Source organism: Dendrobates tinctorius, unplaced genomic scaffold (assembly GCF_039654945.1).
Source record: "Dendrobates tinctorius isolate UK_male_01 unplaced genomic scaffold, ASM3965494v1 ptg000276l, whole genome shotgun sequence".
NCBI lineage: Eukaryota > Metazoa > Chordata > Amphibia > Anura > Dendrobatidae > Dendrobates > Dendrobates tinctorius.
In genome coordinates, this window is record NW_027361943.1 from 4,613,323 (window position 1) to 4,632,013 (window position 18,691).

General features: G+C 49.4%; 1 protein-coding gene across 3 annotated transcripts in view; it reads left to right on the forward strand.

Annotated features, from left to right (window-relative positions):
- The first annotated feature begins 49 nt into the window (after positions 1-49).
- Positions 50-18,691, forward strand: part of SMIM7 (small integral membrane protein 7) — a 36,063-nt gene continuing 17,421 nt past the window's right edge. The window contains exons 1-2 of one of the 3 annotated variants that reach the window (XM_073559849.1): positions 50-186; positions 18,141-18,182. In XM_073559849.1, coding sequence (XP_073415950.1) covers positions 161-186; positions 18,141-18,182 — 68 coding nt within the window. In that variant the 5' untranslated portion in view covers positions 50-160. The other 2 variants (XM_073559848.1, XM_073559847.1) reach the window with 2 other exon arrangements.

The following is an 18,691-nucleotide window of genomic DNA, read 5'->3' on the forward strand; positions in this document are numbered from 1 at the left end:
TGCACACAGTCCTCCTGTCCCGCCAGAAGGTGAGCACTGCTGCACGCGCCGGCCGGAGTGCGGAGGTCCCGCCCCTTCCGGTGACGTCATGGTTTCAACAAATCACTCCTCCCCCCACAAGAATTCAACTCCAAACTAGACGCTACCCTACTGTGGCAGGATGATCGGGGACCTATTGCTGTTCGGGTAAGAGCGGGCTGGGACCCCAGGCTCTGTATGACGTCACGTCTCTACACAGGAAGATGGCAGCTGTGACGTAGCACACGGTTCCGTACAGCCGTGTCCTGCAATCCTTAACCCGTTCCAGCCCCAGTTCGTCATATACCCATAATTCCTGTAATGGTGGCGCTGTACGGGGCCGTTATCCTGTCGTTTTTCCGGTGCTTGTCCACAGCTCGCCAGGCAGGGTTTGTTGGTGCCACTCTCGGTGTACATGACGGTCAGATTTCCATTTTTCGGTTACCACAAAAATACAATTTTGTCTTTCGTCTGCGCCATTATTTACTGCATGTTCATACATCTGGATTGTATGGAAATACCAGGTATGTTGTGGGGTGTTTGTTTTGTCAAATTTTACCTTTCCAGACTGTTATATGGCAGAACCCCCGGCTGTCTTCATAGGAGATGGTGCAGCAGGGTCTGTCAGCGGGGTCCGAAGCTATAATGCTAACATGAAACCCCTCTATAAAATATTGCACACTTGTTACGTATGCATTAAACACATGGACCCCCAATGCATAAAGAAAAAGCCACTTTCTGAAGACCCCACGCCGCGGTGTGCCTTGTTGTGGCCCGAAAGTTGATGAAACCAGACCATGCTGAATGAATAGCACAAGTCCTCTTCTACCGTAACGCTGCACCCACACGGTCTGATACTGCCGAGCCGCGGCGGTAGCACCCTAGTGTTAGCGATGGTGGTGCCCCGCTCACCAGCTGCTGTCCCTCAGAACCTTATTGTGCCTAAATGCCTCTCATGAATACACTTATGGGGCCAGCTGCATCCCGCAGTACACCGTATGACACAAAAGACCATCAGAGGGTAATAGATGGCTATGGTATATGTCCTGAATAATTGCATGCCGCTTCTTCCATCAGCTCAGGGGTACTGCAATGGAGCGCCCACATACCCTTCTTTCATCAGCTCAGGGGAACTGCAATGGAGCTCCCACATACCCTTCTTTCATCAGCTCAGGGGAACTGCAATGGAGCGCCCACATACCCTTCTTCCACCAGCTTCATGGGAACTGCAATGGAGAGCCCACATACCCTTCTTCCACCAGCTTCAGGGGAACTGCAATGGAGCGCCCACATACCCTTCTTCCACCAGCTTCAGGGGAACTGCAATGGAGCGCCCACATACCCTTCTTCCACCAGCTTCAGGGGAACTGCAATGGAGAGCCCACATACCCTTCTTCCACCAGCTTCAGGGGAACTGCAATGGAGCGCCCACATACCCTTCTTCCACCAGCTTCAGGGGAACTGCAATGGAGCGCCCACATACCCTTCTTCCACCAGCTTCAGGGGAACTGCAATGGAGCGCCCACATACCCTTCTTCCACCAGCTTCAGGGGAACTGCAATGGAGCGCCCACATACCCTTCTTCCACCAGCTTCAGGGGAACTGCAATGGAGCGCCCACATACCCTTCTTCCACCAGCTTCAGGGGAACTGCAATGGAGCGCCCACATACCCTTCTTCCACCAGCTTCAGGGGAACTGCAATGGAGCGCCCACATACCCTTCTTCCACCAGCTTCAGGGGAACTGCAATGGAGCGCCCACGTACCTCGTCGTACACTAACCTATCCCTGGACTGGTGGAAAGGCACTGCTGTTTTTGGGGATGAGCATATGTGCTGGCACCTATTCATTGGACTATGGAATATTCGCCACATTTTTAGCATTTGGTCTGGGACTAGTCACCAGTTTCTCGAGTTCGTCAGTGAGCTAAATGTCAATTAAATACATCTGATTCACAGCAGAACTTAATCTTTGTCAATTTGCTTTCCTGGCTGTACTAATCAAAAACGAGTAGGATGGCACTTTGGGCCCAATGATGTATCGCTAGCCCTCAAGCACCAACAACCTACTAAAGTGGGATAGCCATCACCCTACCCCTTTGAAAAAGGAAATGCCTAAAGGCCATTTTTTTTGCGCCTTAGGAGGAACTGTTCAGACATCACAGACGCTGTCATGTAAGCATTGGACATGATCACTAGGATTAGTGAGAAAAGCTATCCACTGTATATTCTAGATTCCACGCAATCACATTCTGAAAAAAATGGGATAGACCATCACTCCATTAATGAGCGGTACCATGTGACCACTCAGCACAGGAAGAAACTGCCAGGCAACGGAGATGCAGGGATGGAGATCCAGCGACGGAGGTTGAGTATTGATGTCTGACTCATTTATAATCCGAGGAGGAGGGCGTTTTCAGCACAAAAAAAGTGCTGAAAATCTCGGCTTATACTCGAAAATATATATAGCCTGCTGAAAACTCCTCCTGTCATCCTGAAAGGACAGGACAAAAGAGTCAAAAAAAACAAAAAAAAAAAACCCTAAGTGGCCTATGTGAAAATTAGTCATAGAAAGTTAGAGTTGGAAGGGACCTTAAGGGTCATCATGTCCAACCCCCTGCTCAATGTGATCGTGCCGGAAGAGCTGCTGGAAGCCACATCCATGAAGATGCCAGGACCACCGACATGCTGCAAGGGCACACTGGTGGGTGAGTAGGATAGGGCAGGGTTCCCCAACTCTGGTCCTCAAGGCCCACCAACAGCTCATGTTTTCAGACTTTCCCTTGTATTGTACAGGTGATGCAATTATCATCTAGGCAATACTAAGGAAATCCTGAAAACCTGACCTGTTGGTGGGCCTTGAGGAGTTGGGGAACCCTGGGATAGGGGATAAGGAGCCATGAATAGCAGGACAGGGATCGGGGAGCCATGAATACAATTACAGGGACGAGAGAGCCATGCATACCCGGCTTACAGAGGCGTATCTAGGCTCTCTGGCACCCGGGGCAAGAATTCGGCTCGGCGCCCCCCCCCCCAAGTACATATGCGACTTGCACACTTAGCCATGTACCCACGAGCTGCTCCTAATGCTCTCAATGTTCAGTAAAAAACTGAGAGAAGCAGGAAGAGAAGCTCATTGTCAAGTATGAAAATCGCACATGAGTGAAGTGTCCATGTGATGACTACTGGAACCTGCAGCGCTGAATCCTGACATTGCAGCTTCTGAATTCTCACAACGAATGCACTGCACACATTTAGGATTCTCCCTTGCCGATGTACAGTCATGTCAGCACAAGCATGTGATTTATATACTTCTGGCCACATTCCGACTAGACGTGCCCGGCCTCGCTCCGTTCACTTTCATTGAGTGAGGCCACACATGTCTAGTCAGCATGTGACCACATGTATGTAAATTACCGGCATGAGAGAATCCTAACAGCGTTCAGTGAGCACTGAGAATTCAGACGTCTGCAGTCACATAGAATGACAGCAGACTCCGTACAAACCTGGACAACCCCTTTAATGTTCCTAACAAATAAAAACATGAGAATAAGTCAGTATCACAAATAACATTTACATCCAGGTACCTTATAGATGACGTCGTCTCTGCAGTCAGTCTCCTTTTCTTCTAGACCCCATGATGAGTTTTCTCATCCACAGCCATCTCTGTAGACTTCCATCTTCTCCGGTCTTCTGCAGCAAATCTCCACACGACACCCTTAAAGATAGAAGTGTCATTATAATGCTCCTAAATAAAAAATGTCTGCAATATACTGTCCCCTCACACTATTCCCCTCTAGCATCCCACCTGTTCACCATACTGTCTCCTCATATATTTACCCCCCCACTCTCTATACTGTCTGCTCACACATATCCCCGACTCCCCATACTGTGTCCACTCACATTAACCCATTCGCTCCCCATACTGTCTGCACCAATCCCCCATACTGTTTCCTCATACATACTCTTTATTTTGTGTCCTCAAATCTCCCCACACATTAAATCCCCCCATCCCCAATCCCCCACATACATTAAGTACCCCCATCCCCATTCCAAATCTCCCCACACATTAAATCCCCCCATCCCCAATCCCCCACATACATTAAGTACCCCCATCCCCATTCCCCCCACACATTAACCCAATCCCCACTCATTAACCCCCATCAGCACTCCAAATACCCCCACACATTAACCCCAACCCCACTCATTAACGCCCCCATACATTAACCCCCATCCCCATTCATTAACCCCCGCACACATTAACCCAATCCCCACTCATTAACCCCATCACCACTCCAAATCCCCCCACACATTAAATAACCATCTGCACTCCAAATACCCCCACACATTAACCCCATCCCCATTCATTAACCCCCACACACATTAACCCCCATCCCCACTCATTAACCCCCGCACACATTAACCCAATCCCCACTCATTAACCCCCGCACACATTAACCCAATCCCCACTCATTAACCCCCATCACATTAAATAACCCCCATCTCCACTCCAAATCCCCCCACACATTAACCCCATGGCATCCCCACTCATTAACCCCCATCCCCACTCTAAATCCCCCCACACATTAACCCCATGGCATCCCCACTCATTAACCCCCATCCCCACTCTAAATACCCCCACACATTAACCCCATGGCATCCCCACTCATTAACCCCATGGCATCCCCACTCTAAATACCCCCACACATTAACCGCCATCCCCTCTACAAATCCCCCCCATCTCCACTCATTATCTCCCATCTTCGGTGGTTCTTCAGCTCCACAGAGGAGCACACTTACCACCAGCGTTTGCTTTGGGCGCCGGGGAGTGACGTCAGCAGTGTGATCACATGACCTGATCACGCTGCTGACGTCGCTCTGGCCCGGCGGTCAGAGCTTCAATTGTACAGGCGTCTGTATAGACGCCAGTACAATTGCTCCCTGGGAGCCGGCGCGGCCTCCTCTGCCCTGGCTGTCAGCTTGACAGCTGACACAGAACCGCCGACTCTCAGGCGGGGGGCGGCAGAACGCAGCCGCCAGGGAGGACACTGCGGACCGCTGCATTAGGTGGCCCGACTGCGCCCCCCTGCTGGCTGCGCCCGGGGCAACTGCCCCGGCTGCCCCCCCTAGATACGCCACTGCCGGCTTATACTCGAGTCAGTAAGCTTACCCAGTTTTCCATGGCAAAATTAGGTGCCTCGGCTTATACTCGTGTCAGCTTATACTCGAGTTCTGCAGTGCGCAGGCGCCAGACCTCTCCCGACGCCTGCGCACTGCAGGACTCTGCTCTGCCCTCAACAGGGCAGAGCAGTGCGCCTGCGCCGGAGCCATTACAGGGCGGGAGAAGAGGACATCATCGCATGAAGGAGGGAGGCCGCCATTACAGGACGGGAGAAGAGGACATCATCGCATGAAGAAGGGAGGCGCCGGACCGGACCGCAACACCCGCCGTGGTGAGTATAATATAACGTGTTTTTCTTATCTTTCAGGTTACATCGGAGGCTTATCTACAGCATTACAGAATGCTGTAGATAAGCCCCCAATCTCTATGCCAGCAGCTGCAAAGCCAAAAAAAAGGGTGACAGATTCCCTTTAATCCCTCCCCAGCTCATTGTTTGGGCTCATGTAAACGACTGCTTGTATCAGACACATGCTATCAGTGGATTTGACCGATAGCCTTTATACCCATGATATTCTATAGAGCTATGCACATGTCTGATTATTTTTATTTTTATTTTTTTGGCCTCTGACCTGGTATTGATTTGAGTTTTGGATGGATATCTGCAATACAAGTCTATGGGTCCGTGGAAAACATCAGAGTGCACACGTACTGACGTAATGGAGAAGGTGGAGATGTGGGGATTTTTTCCATCTTTTGAGAAAAACTGATGCCACTCTGATCAGAATTATCGCCCTGTTTTTCTTGAATGGAGAGCTTGGTTGTGTGACCCAACCTTTTAACAGCCAGCTCTGTACCTACATGCTGCCGAGCAAAGACCTTGTAAGCACATGCCCAAGAGACTGATAGTCTGCATTTAAAAAAAAAGAAAACAAAGGCAAGGACAACAAGTTGTAAGCTACTATAGAGTGAATGAAAACTTTCTCCATTCTTGAGAACAAAGGGTTTTTAAAGGGGTTATCCACTACTAGGACAACACCTTCCCAATCTATGTTGGCCCCCTTTTTCTGAAACGCTGTGGTGGTTCATAGGACCCCTAGTTTTACTATAGGGAGAGACCTGACAATTTGACGTCTCTGGCTGGTTTCTCCCCTCCTCTCTCCAGGTGATTGAAAGGTCTCTACCTATGTAAGTGCATGATAGAGACCTGTCAAATCAGCTGCGGCGGGGTGAAGCTGTCCATGGGCATCATCGGACTGGTTAGCTCGCTCCCTATAGACCCCGGCTGGCTTCTTAAACTGCTTTCTCAGAAATTCAGGGGCTCTTCAGAGAAAACATACCTACTGTGGCTAGTCACGAAGCTAGACTCTGATTTATGTTCTCACCCGTTTAGACAATGAATTTCATGTCAGGTTCCCTTTTATTACTGTGAATGTACAGAAACTTTGAATGAATGAAACCTTTGTATGAGCACAGATGTCTGATCTCCCAGCCCTCACGTGATATTATCCAGTTACATGAGCGCCACAGTCACTGACACGCTGATTTGACTGTGGCTTTCACGTGACATAACAATCACTGGAACAGCATTGGTGCTGGAGATGACTATAAACTATTCTTACTTTATTCAGAGAACTCTGACACTTAAAAACATTTTGGGCAATTTTATTTTCCATATCAGAATCTTTATTAAAAATTAGAAAAAAATCATACAATTTTTTGACACTGCCCACTTGGGTGTTTTTAGACTCTAACGTAGTTTCAGGAAATAACTGAAGCCTCTTATAAGTGTGTGCACAGGTGATTGTGAAGGGAGGGGAGCAGGGGCAGCTGTGACACTGTCTATTGTAAGTTGTGGATCCTGAGTTATCAACGGTGTGTAGCGGTATTACCTGTCACTGATAAGGAGCCTGTGCTTCCTGAAGGGACAGGAAGTATAAGGCTATGTGCCTACGATGCGATTTTTAAGCGTTTTTGCCGCGATTTTCGGCACGAAAACGTTTAAAAATCTTGTACAGAACGCCCCCCCATGCATTCCTATGGCATTCTGCACATGTTGTGCTAATGCTGCGCTTTTTTCCGCGGCGGAATCGCATCGCGGAAAAAATCACAGCATGCTCATTCTTTTGTGCGGACTCACAAAGAATTGGCACCCATAGGAATGCATGAGAATCGCTTACTTCCCGCATGTGGCTATACCCACCATGCGGGAAGTTAAGCGTCTCATGTGCGGTTGGTACCCACGGTGTGGAGGAGAGGAGACTGTCCTCCAGGCCCTGGGTACCATACCCCTGTAAAAAAAAAAGAAAAAATCGGGGTATATTTACCTTCCGGTGTCGCGCGCTGCATTCCCGGCCTAAGCGTTCCCAGTAATGCCTTGCGGCAAGGTCCAGTGATGACGTAGTCTCGCGAGATCGCTATAGCAACGCAAGACCAACGTCATCACAGGTCTCGCAAGGCATTACTGGGAACGCTGAGGCCCGGGAATGCAGCGTGGGACGTCGGAAGGTAAATATACCCCGATTTTTTTATTTTTTTTATCATTTTTAACATTTTATCTTTTACTATTGATGCTGCATAGGCGGCCTCAATAGTAAAAAGCTGCTCACACTTGTCAAACACTATGTCTGATGAGTGTGACCAACCTGTCAATCACTTTCCAAGCGATGCTTCAAATCTCTTGGAAAGTGCTTGAATATCGCGGTAAAATCGCGCTGAAAAAAACGCGAGATTTCTGGGAAGGAGTCCGGTTTTCAGTGTCTGGATTTAAACGCAACGTGGGCACATAGCCTAAAGCTAAAAAAAAAAAGGTCTAGTGGCCAATGTGAAAATTTTAAACCTTTTAATAAGGTTTGTGATATGAAAAAGGTTGTCCAAGTTTGGCAGACATGTGAATTCTTACACTGTCAGGACTCTCTGGGGTCATGGGACTGTAAGTATGTGATATGCATCCTTCTGGCCACATTCCGACTAGAAGTGTGCAGCCTTGCTCACTTTACTTGTATTGAGCAAACCCCTGCATGTCTAGTTGCAATGTGGCCGGGAGTATGCATATCTCTATATATTGCTGTGTGTGATAGGAGGAGTCACAGATCTGCAGTCATTTAGTGACTGAAGAAGATTTATGTGCTAAATTTGGACAACTCCTTTAAACATGTAACACAAAATCCTGATTTAAAGGGAACCTATCAGAAACTTTAGCCAGCCAAAACATTGGTGTAAGGCCTCCTACACACACCTGTGTTTAAACACATACTTGAAAAACCAGTATCGGTGTTTACCATTGCTGTTTTTCCATTGTGGTCAAAGGAAACCTGTCACCGCCGTTATGAGGTAAGGCCACCGCCTTTCAGCCCTAATATAAAGCATTCTATAATGCTGTGCATCTGCCCGCAACCCGACGTGAGAGAGAAGAAAAAGGGCTTTTATACTCACCTGTGAGGCAGTCCTCTCTTCTCGTGATGCTGTCCTCCTCCTTGCTCCCTGCGCATGTACTGGGCCTTTCCCGGCGCCTGCGCACTTGCAGTACTTTGCTCTTCAGTGCACAGGCGCTGAGGAGTACGCCTGCGCAGGAGCGCAAAGCTGAGTAGACTGTGTGGATTGTCACGGCTGCGGCGGTAGCCGCCGCCGCTCCAGCAGTGGCGGGGCCAGCCGCTGCCAGCACTCACCCGTCCTCCCCTCGCGCTGGTTCCGCCTCCTCCTCTCTCCCGTCCTCCTGGCGCCGACGGGCCATGTGCACTTGCTCTAGGGCGCGGGCGCGCGCCCTGAGGGTTCCTTAACCCTGCAGCGCCCGCCCAGAGCTGTGAGGCCACCAATGAGAGCTGTGCACAGGCTATATCTGGCGTCTCCAAGATGGTGGAGACGCCTGATTATCGTGTGCCTTGCCTGAGGTGCTCTGGCCGGGTTGCAGGAGCCTTCCTGTAACCTTCCTCCTATTCCTGCCTTGTTCCCGTCTGGTGCTCGCTCCCCGTCCTGTACCCCAGTGCCCAGTTCTGTGCTCCGTATCCCCGTCCTGTACTCAGTGTCCTGTCCTGTACTCTGTTTCTCCATCCTGAACCCCAGTGCCCAGTTCTGTGCTCCGTATCCCCGTCCTGTACTCCAGTGCCCTGTCCTGTACTCAGTGTCTTCACTCGGTACTCCAGTGCCCAGTCCTGTACTCCGTATCTCTGTCCAGTACTCCAGCACCCAGTCCTGTACTCCGTGTCTCCGTTCTATACCTTGACCTGCACTTCCTACCCCGTTCTGCATTCTATCCTCAGTCCTGTACCTTTCACTCATCCGTACCTCCTGTGAGCCGTCCCTCTTGGTACCGGCTGTCGCGGTTCTGACCTCTGCGGTCCTGCCCCTAACGATCCCTGTATAGGGGTCGGTCATCACCTGGCGTGCTCGGCCCAGGGGCTCCAGATCCGCGACCCAGAGGGTCCACTCTTGGACGTTGTCCGCTCCTGAACGTCACAGTATAATCAGGCCATGGACCCCGCTAGTGCCTCGGCGGCCACACAAAAAGAGTTGCTCTTTTTACGTGAGAACCAGACTAGAATAATGTCCTTCATGAAATCCATGGATACTCGTCTCTCCGCCTTACAAACTTGCTGACCCATGGAACGCCCCGTTGCTAGTTGGGCTCCAGCAGGAGCTCGCGCAGCAGCGTGACGCCCAGTCCCATATTCTGAGCTATATGGCATCCGTGGATGATCGCCTTCTGTCCCTGCAGTCTGCTGCAGCCGCTTCAGCTCAACCACGGGATCCAGTATCTCACCCGCCACCCCGCTTGGGAAAACCTCCCAGATTCAGCGGAGACCCCAAGTTGTGTCGGGGGTTCTTGAATCAGTGTCGGTTGCACTTTGAGCTCCTGCCTCAGCAATACCCCTCTGATCGAGCCAAAGTGGCATTTATTGTGTCCCATCTTGAAGGGGAGGCCTTGGCTTGCGTCAATCCCTTATGGGAGAGAGATGACCCCGTGGTGTCTAACATACAGAACTTTCTCGACACCTTCCGCAAGGTATTTGATGAGCCTGGACGCGTGGCCTCCACCACCGAGGCTCTTTTCAATCTGCGTCAGGGTCCTCTCACCGTAGGACAGTATGCCATTCGCTTCCGCACGCTGTCCTCGGAGCTGGGGTGGAATAATGAGGCTTTGGTTGGGGCCTTTTGGAGGGGACTCTCAGGCAAAATAAAAGATGAGCTTGCCGGGCGAGATACTCCTACCACCCTGGAGGATCTCATATCTCTAGCCACCCGTATTGACTTACGGTTTCAAAAACGCTCTCGGGAGTCAGTTAGGGAGAGGAGACCCTTTAGGCTATACCAAGCCCTATTCCCCGCTCTCCGGCCTCTCCTAGTAGCTCCGTCCCGGAGCCCATGCAGGTGGACCGTGTAAAGTTGACCGAGCAGCAACGCCGGGAGAGAAGAACGCAAGGGTTGTGCCTTTACTGTGGCGGGGCCAATCATTTTGTGCGTACTTGCCCAGTGAAGCCGGGAAACGCTTCCACCTAGGCCAGGTAGGAGAGGCCTCCCTAGGTGATACCGATTCCTCTCTGCCCCTTACCATTTCTGTTCTAATTGTTGCAGGTCGGGAGCGTAGATCTGTGGAGGCGTATGTGGACTCGGGTGCGGCATGTAATTTCATCCGGCTTAGGGAAGTGGACCAGTTCCGAATTCCGGTGGTGACTCTGGAAAATCCTCGCAGTATCGCCTCCGTGGATGGCAAACCGCTACCAGAACCCGTCACCATGGCCACTGTCGAAGTGGAACTACAAGTTGGAGCTCTTCACCGGGAAAAGATCGCTTTTTATGTCCTGCCTAATCTGTCCCATGCCGTGCTTCTCGGCCTACCATGGTTACGTTCTCATGAGCCTGTTCTGGACTGGCGTTCCGGGGAGATTCTACGCTGGGGACACTCCTGTCAGGAGAATTGTTTACTATCGGTACCTCGTCTTGGACCTCGGCATGCTCCTCTCGATCTCCCGGGGCTTCCCTCGGCTTACCACTCTTACGCCGATGTCCTCAGTAAGAAGGAGGCAGAGACCCTACCGCCGCACCGATCCTTTGATTGCCCAATTGAGCTGATTTCAGGAGCTAATCCCCCCAGGGGGAGAACTTATCCATTATCTCCAGCAGAGACCACGGCCATGTCAGACTACATTCGGGAGAACTTGGCTCGAGGGTTCATTCGGAAGTCATCATCCCCTGCCGGAGCAGGGTTCTTTTTTTTGTCCGGAAGAAAGACGGATCCCTTCGACCATGTATTGATTACCGAGGTCTTAACAGCATTACAGTCAAAAATAGGTATCCTCTTCCACTGATCCCTGAGCTCTTTGACCGTCTGAGAGGAGCCCGGGTCTTCACCAAGTTGGATCTGCGAGGAGCCTATAACTTGATCCGAATCCGTGCCGGGGACGAGTGGAAGACGGCGTTCAATACTCGGGACGGCCATTACGAGTATTTGGTTATGCCTTTCGGTCTCTGCAATGCCCCGGCGGTTTTCCAGGAGTTCGTTAACGAAATCTTCCGAGACCTACTATACTCCTGTGTCGTCGTGTATCTTGATGACATCCTCATTTTCTCACCTGATTTATCCACCCACCGGAGGAGTGTTCGACTGGTTCTGCAACGCCTACGGGAGAACCAACTCTATGCTAAATTGGAGAAGTGCCGGTTCGAGCAAACCTCATTACCCTTCTTAGGGTACATTATTTCGGACTCCGGGGTGAAGATGGACCCTGAGAAACTGTCGGCAGTACTCAAATGGCCACGTCCGGTCGGAGTAAAAGCTATCCAACGGTTCTTGGGTTTTGCAAATTATTACAGGCAGTTCATTCCCCACTTTTCTTCTGTGACCAAGCCCATCTCTGCCCTGACCTGAAAAGGGTCCAAAGCAAATGCCTGGCCACCAGAGGCCGAAGAGGCCTTCCTTGCCTTGAAGCGATCCTTTGCCTCCGCCCCGATTTTACATCGGCCGACAGCTAATAGGCCCTTCACCTTGGAGGTGGATGCATCCTCCGTTGGAGCCGGGGCGGTCCTCTCTCAGCGGTCGTCTTCTGGTCACTTGGTGCCTTGCGGTTTCTTTTCTAAATCCTTTTCCCCCGCAGAATGCAACTATTCTATCGGAGATCGTGAATTACTGGCCATTAAGATGGCATTGGAAGAGTGGCGATATCTTCTGGAAGGGGCAGTCCATCCATTCACAATCTTCACGGACCACAAGAATTTGGCGTACCTTCAGTCCGCACAAAGACTCAACTCCAGGCAAGCCAGGTGGTCGCTGTATTTTTCCCGCTTTGACTTCGAACTCCGTTTTCGGTCTGGGGATAGGAATACCAAGGCGGACGCCCTATCCAGGTCCTTACAATCACCAGATTCTGAGGAGGCTCATTCATATATCATTGAGCCTGCCAAAGTGATCCTGTGGCACCCGTGACGCTCTCCCACGCTCCGCCAGGCAAGACCTTCGTTCCATTGAGTAAGAGGTCGGAAATCCTAGACTGGGGGCACTCCTCCAAGATTGCGGGCCACGTTGGGGTCAAGAAAACTCTCTGCCTTCTCTCTCGCTACTACTGGTGGCCTTCTCTTCATCAGGATGTGACAGATTTCGTAGCCTCCTGCACGACTTGTGCCCAGAACAAAGTACCAAGAGGGGTCTGCCATCCGGCCTGCTTCATCCTCTGCCTCCTCCTGACGCCCCCTGGCAACAGATTGGTATGGACTTCATTACCGATTTACCTCGCTCTTCTGGATGTACCACTATCTTGGTGGTGGTCGACCGCTTCTCCAAGATGGCCCATTTTATCCCGTTGGCTGGTTTACCCACGGCATCCGAGTTAGCCAAGGTCTTTATCCACCAGATCTTCAGGCTGCATGGACTCCCTCGACGTATTGTCTCCGATCGAGGGGTCCAATTTACCTCCCGGTTCTGGAGGGCACTCAGCAAACTCATGGGGATATCTCTGGACTTCTCTTCTGCCTATCATCCTCAGTCCAACGGGCAAGTGGAGCGGATCAATCCGGTACTAGCAGCTTACCTGCGCCATTTTTCCAACGCCCATCAGGACAACTGGGTGTCCCTTCTGCCATGGGCAGACTTCGCCCATAACAACCACCCCAACGAGTCTACCACCAAAACACCGTTCTTCGTAGTTTCTGGCCAGAACCCTGGTGTTCCGCTACCGCTCTCCTCGCCTTCTGGTGTTCCCGCTGCGGATGCCCTTTTTTCTGAGTTTTCTCAAGTCTGGAGGGAGACTCGAGAAGCACTGGAAAAATCCAGCATCCGGATTAAAAAACATGCAGACAAGAGACGCAGGGACCTTCCGCCATACCAACCTGGTGACAAAGTCTGGTTGTCAACTAAGCATATCCGCCTGAGGATGCCTTCTTACAAACTGGGTCCCCGGTACATTGGTCCATTCGAGGTTCTTGGACGCATTAACAACGTGTCTTACAAATTGAGGTTGCCTGCTTCACTCCGGCTTCCTAACGCCTTCCATGTCTCGCTCCTTAAACCTGTTGTTCTTAATCGGTATCGCCCGCTTCCACCTCCCGTTCCTCAACCTGTAGGGGCCGATGATATCTTTGAAGTAAAAGATATTTTGGCCATGAAAAGAGTTCGGGGGCGAACCTTCTTCCTTGTCGATTGGAAGGGTTTTGGTCCTGAGGAGAGGTCTTGGGAACCCAGAGAGAATGTTAATGCTCCTCTTCTTTTAAAGAAGTTTTTGTCCAACCTCAGGAGGGGGAGACGTAAAGGGGGGGTGGTACTGTCACGGCTGCGGCGGCAGCCGCCGCCGCTCCAGCAGCGGCGGCGCCCGCCGCTGCCAGCACTCACCCGTCCTCCCCTCGCGCTGGTTCCGCCTCCTCCTCTCTCCCGTCCTCCTGGTGCCGACGGGCCATGTGCACTCGCTTTAGGGCGCGGGCGCGTGCCCTGAGGGTTCCTTAACCCTGCAGCGCCCGCCCAGAGCTGTGAGGCCACCAATGAGAGCTGTGCACAGGCTATATCAGGCGTCTCCAAGATGGTAGAGACGCCTGATTATCGTGTGCCTTGCCTGCGGTGCTCTGGCCGGGTTGCAGGAGCCTTCCTGTAACCTTCCTCCTATTCCTGCCTTGTTCCCGTCTGGTGCTCGCTCCCCATCCTGTACCCCAGTGCCCAGTTCTGTGCTCTGTATCCCCGTCCTGTACTCCAGTGCCCTGTCCTGTACTCAGTGTCTTCACTCGGTACTCCAGTGCCCAATCCTGTACTCCGTATCTCTGTCCAGTACTCCAGCACCCAGTCCTGTACTCCGTGTCTCCGTTCTATACCTTGACCTGCACTTCCTACCCCGTTCTGCATTCTATCCTCAGTCCTGTACCTTTCACTCATCTGTACCTCCTGTGAGCCGTCCCTCTTGGTACCGGCTGTCGCGGTTCTGACTTCTGCGGTCCTGCCCCTAACGATCCCTGTATAGGGGTCGGTCATCACCTGGCGTGCTCGGCCCAGGGGCTCCAGATCCGCGACCCAGAGGGTCCACTCTTGGACGTTGTCCGCTCCTGAACGTCACATGGATGACGCAGGGACGCAACATCCACACGAAGCAAGAAGAAGGGAGGTGCCGGACCAAGAACATTGACACCGCTCGGGCCGGACCTCCCCCCGGATGAGTATAATAAAGTTCTTTTTTTCTCTTTCACGTCGGGTTGGGGCTTATATACAGTATTATAGAATGCTGTATATTGAGGTTGAAAGGTGGCGGCCGTATCTCATATGGGACAAAGTGGAGGCAGGTTCGCTTTACAGAAAGAATTAAATTACAAAGCTTCTCCTATCCTTTGCAATGTTATACACATACAGCACACAGATGCTGTATGTTTTTTGTCACGGACCCATATATTTTTATTAGCTCTTGTCATTCGTGCTGCTGGAAAAACACAGACATGTGCATAGCAGCATGGGTTATAATGGGTATATGCGGCCTTCATGGAGAAAGGGAAAAAAAACCACACGTACTGGAAATATGGACATATGAAGGGGGCCTAACTTTGTAGCCCTTTAAAAATGACCCCAAAATGAGGCAACAGCAGCGAGAAATCACATATTGAAGTACTACAGTGCCTTGCGAAAGCATTCGAACTTTTCAACCTTTTCCCACATATCATGCTTCAAACATAATGATGCCAAATGTAAATTTTTGGTGAAGAATCAACAAGTGGGACACAATTGTGAAGTTGAACGAAATTTATTGGTTATTTTAAATTTTTGTGGAAATTCAAAATCTGAAAAGTGGGGCGTGCAATATTATTTGTCCCCTTTAACTTAATACTTTGTTGCGCCACCTTTTGCTGCGATTACAGCTGCAAGTCACTTGGGGTTTGTCTCTATCAGTTTTGTACATCGGGAGACTAAAATTCTTGCCCATTCTTCCTTGGCAAACAGCTCGAGCTCAGTGAGGTTTGATGGCGATCGTTTGTGAACAGCAGTTTTCAGCTCTTTCCACAGATTCTCGATTGGATTCAGGTCTGGACTTTGGCCATTCTAAAGGCCCCGTCACACACAGCGATCTTGCTAACAAGATCGTTGATTTTGTGATGCCACAGCGATCTCGCCAGTGAGATCGCTGTGTGTGACGGGGATCAGCGACTGGCCCCCCTGCCAGGTATCGCTGATCGTGCTCGATCGGCCTGGGCCATTTTTTGATTGCTGGTCTCCCGCTGGCCAGCACGCATCGCTGCGTGTGGCAGCGAGAGACCAGCGATCAACGACGCTGGTTTCTAATGTAAACCTCGGGTATCCAGGAGCCGCACAGCTCTTAGATACCCGATGTTTACCTTGGAAACCAGCGTGTACGCCGGTTTCAAAGGTAACAGCGGGTATCCAAAAGTTGCGACTCCTGGATACCCAATGTTTACATTAGAAACCAGCTTGCTCGCTAGTCCTGATCGCTGGAGGGGCTGTCTAACGATGTCCCAGCGATCCCATCCATGTCGGATCATTGGTGGGATCGCTGGGACATTGTTATGTGTAACGGGGCCTTAACACCTGGATACGTTTATTTGTGAACCATTCCATTGTAGATTTTGCTTTATATTTGGGATCATTGTCTTGTTGGAAGAAAAATCTCCGTCCCAGTCTCGGGTCTTTTGCAGACTCCAACAGGTTTTCTTTAAGAATGGTCCTGTATTTGGCTCCATCCATCTTCCCATCAATTTTATCCATCTTCCCTGTCCCTGCTGAAGAAAAGCAGGCCCAAACCATGATGCTGCCACCACCATGTTTGACAGTGGGGATGGTGTGTTCAGGGTGATGAGCTGTGTTGCCTTTACGCCAAACATATCGTTTGGCATTGTTGCCAGAAAGTTCTATTTTTGTTTCATCTGACCAGAGCACCTTCTTCCACATGTTTGGTGTGTCTCCCAGGTGTTTCAAACTTTAAACGACACTTTTTATGGATATGTTTGAGAAATGGCTTTCTTCTTGCCACTCTTCCATAAAGGCCAGATTTGTGCAGTGTACAATTGATTGTTGTCCTATGGACAGACTGTCCCACCTCAGCTCTAGATCTCTGCAGTTCATCCAGAGTGATTATGGTCCTCTTGGCTGCATCTCTGATCAGTCTTCTCCTTGTTTGAGATGAAAGTCTAGAGGGACGGCCGGGTCTTGGTAGATTTGCAGTGGTATGATACTTCTTCCATTTCAATATGATCACTTGCACAGTGCTCCTTGGGATGTTTAAAGTTTTGGAAATCATTTTGTATCCAAATTCGGCTTTAAACTTCTCCACAACAGTATCACGGACCTGCCTGTTGTGTTGCTTGGTCTTCATGATGCTCTCTGTGCATCATACAGAACCCTGAGACTATCACAGAGCAGGTGCATTTATACGGAGACTTGATTATACACAGATGGATTATATTTATCATCATTAGCAATTTATGACAACATTGGATCATTCATAGATCCACAATGAACTTCTGGAGTGAGTTTGCTGCACTGAAAGTAAAGGGACCGAATAATATTGCATGCCCCACTTTTCAGTTTTTGAATTTCCACAAAAATTTAAAATAACTAATAAATTTCATTCAAATTCACAATTGTGTCCCACTTGTTTCTTCACCAAAAATTTACATTTGGTATCTTTGTTTGAAGCATGATATGTGGGAAAAGGTTGAAAAGTTCCAGGGGGCCGAATACTTTTGCAAGGCACTGTATATACAGGCGTCTGAAAGTGCATTGAGGCTTGATGATGCACTTACAGCTGCTCGGCCTCAGCTAGATTTTCTACATAGATCAAAAACGGTATGTGTCGGACAGAAATGGCGCTTCCAATTATTAAGACCTAATAAACTTTATTAAATACAGTTCATCAAAACAACTGGTATAAATAATCTCAGCAATACAGACACACAATAGTTTTAATAAAGCTTATTATGCTTTACTAATTGGAGACGCCATTTTTGTCCTGACCCATACTGGTTTTTGGTTTTCTTGATTTATACAGTGCCTTATGGGACACACTCACTGGGATTACAAGTTTCGGCAGTTTATATTTCCTACATAGCGACACTCTCTCTGCCCCAGCTGATTGACAGGTTAGTGGCCAGTGTTCCAGCGCTTAAGACCTGTCAATCATCCAGGAGCGAGTGTTCCATGTATGCACTATAGTGGAAGCTGAGAAACTGTAAGTGCACCATCACACCCCAGTGCACTTCCAGCTACAACTTCTTCAAAATGTAATTTTTTTGCTTCTGGAGTCATAAAGAAATGGACTGCCTTATTATCTTATAAAGGGCTACGAAATTATATTATTGGTTTAGGATAGGATCTGGAGAGGGGTGTAGGGTAACCATTTTTGACGGGTTCTTTTTAAACAATAGGTCATTTTCTGATGTCACAAAATTCCGTTGAGGCAGAAGTCTTGAGATAAAGAATGACTTATATGTTTGAAAACCTTCATTACCTGTATTATAAACATTATTATTATTATAATACTGGGCTTGTGCATACTATAGTAATCTGTCCTTTTTGTCTTTCCTCTATTACAGGACACTGTTGGTGAATGCTGGAGCGGTGCTGAACTTCAAATTGTAAGTTCTCATCATAGATAATCTGCCAGGAGTAATGTGCATAAGTATAATATTCAGGATTGAGCGTCCTCAGTGGTTGATACCTTATAATGGCTAACTGAAAAGATGGTAACAAATTGCAAGCTTTCGAGACTACTCAGGTCTCTTCATCAGGCAATGACTAATACAACATCTGAAGAATCACATTTATACACAACACTGTACAGAAATAACGCAATAGACAAGTGACGTGAAGCAGAATTGTCATTATGGGAGAGAGATAAACATAAATATTGGAACAGTTCATAGATAAGCAGTGTGAATGTTTTATAGTCCTCTGATTGGGGTCTGGTTCTGTGTTGTGATGCCCCCACAAGGTCTTAGGAGCAAATTCCTTAATTAATGTAAAAAGACATAAATCCATGCGACGCATTCATTCCTGCGTGTCAAAGGTTGTCATAAATTTATACTCCCAGACCTTCCTGTCTCTCTGAGACTTGAAGTTACGTTTTAGTGCAAGTAATTTAATG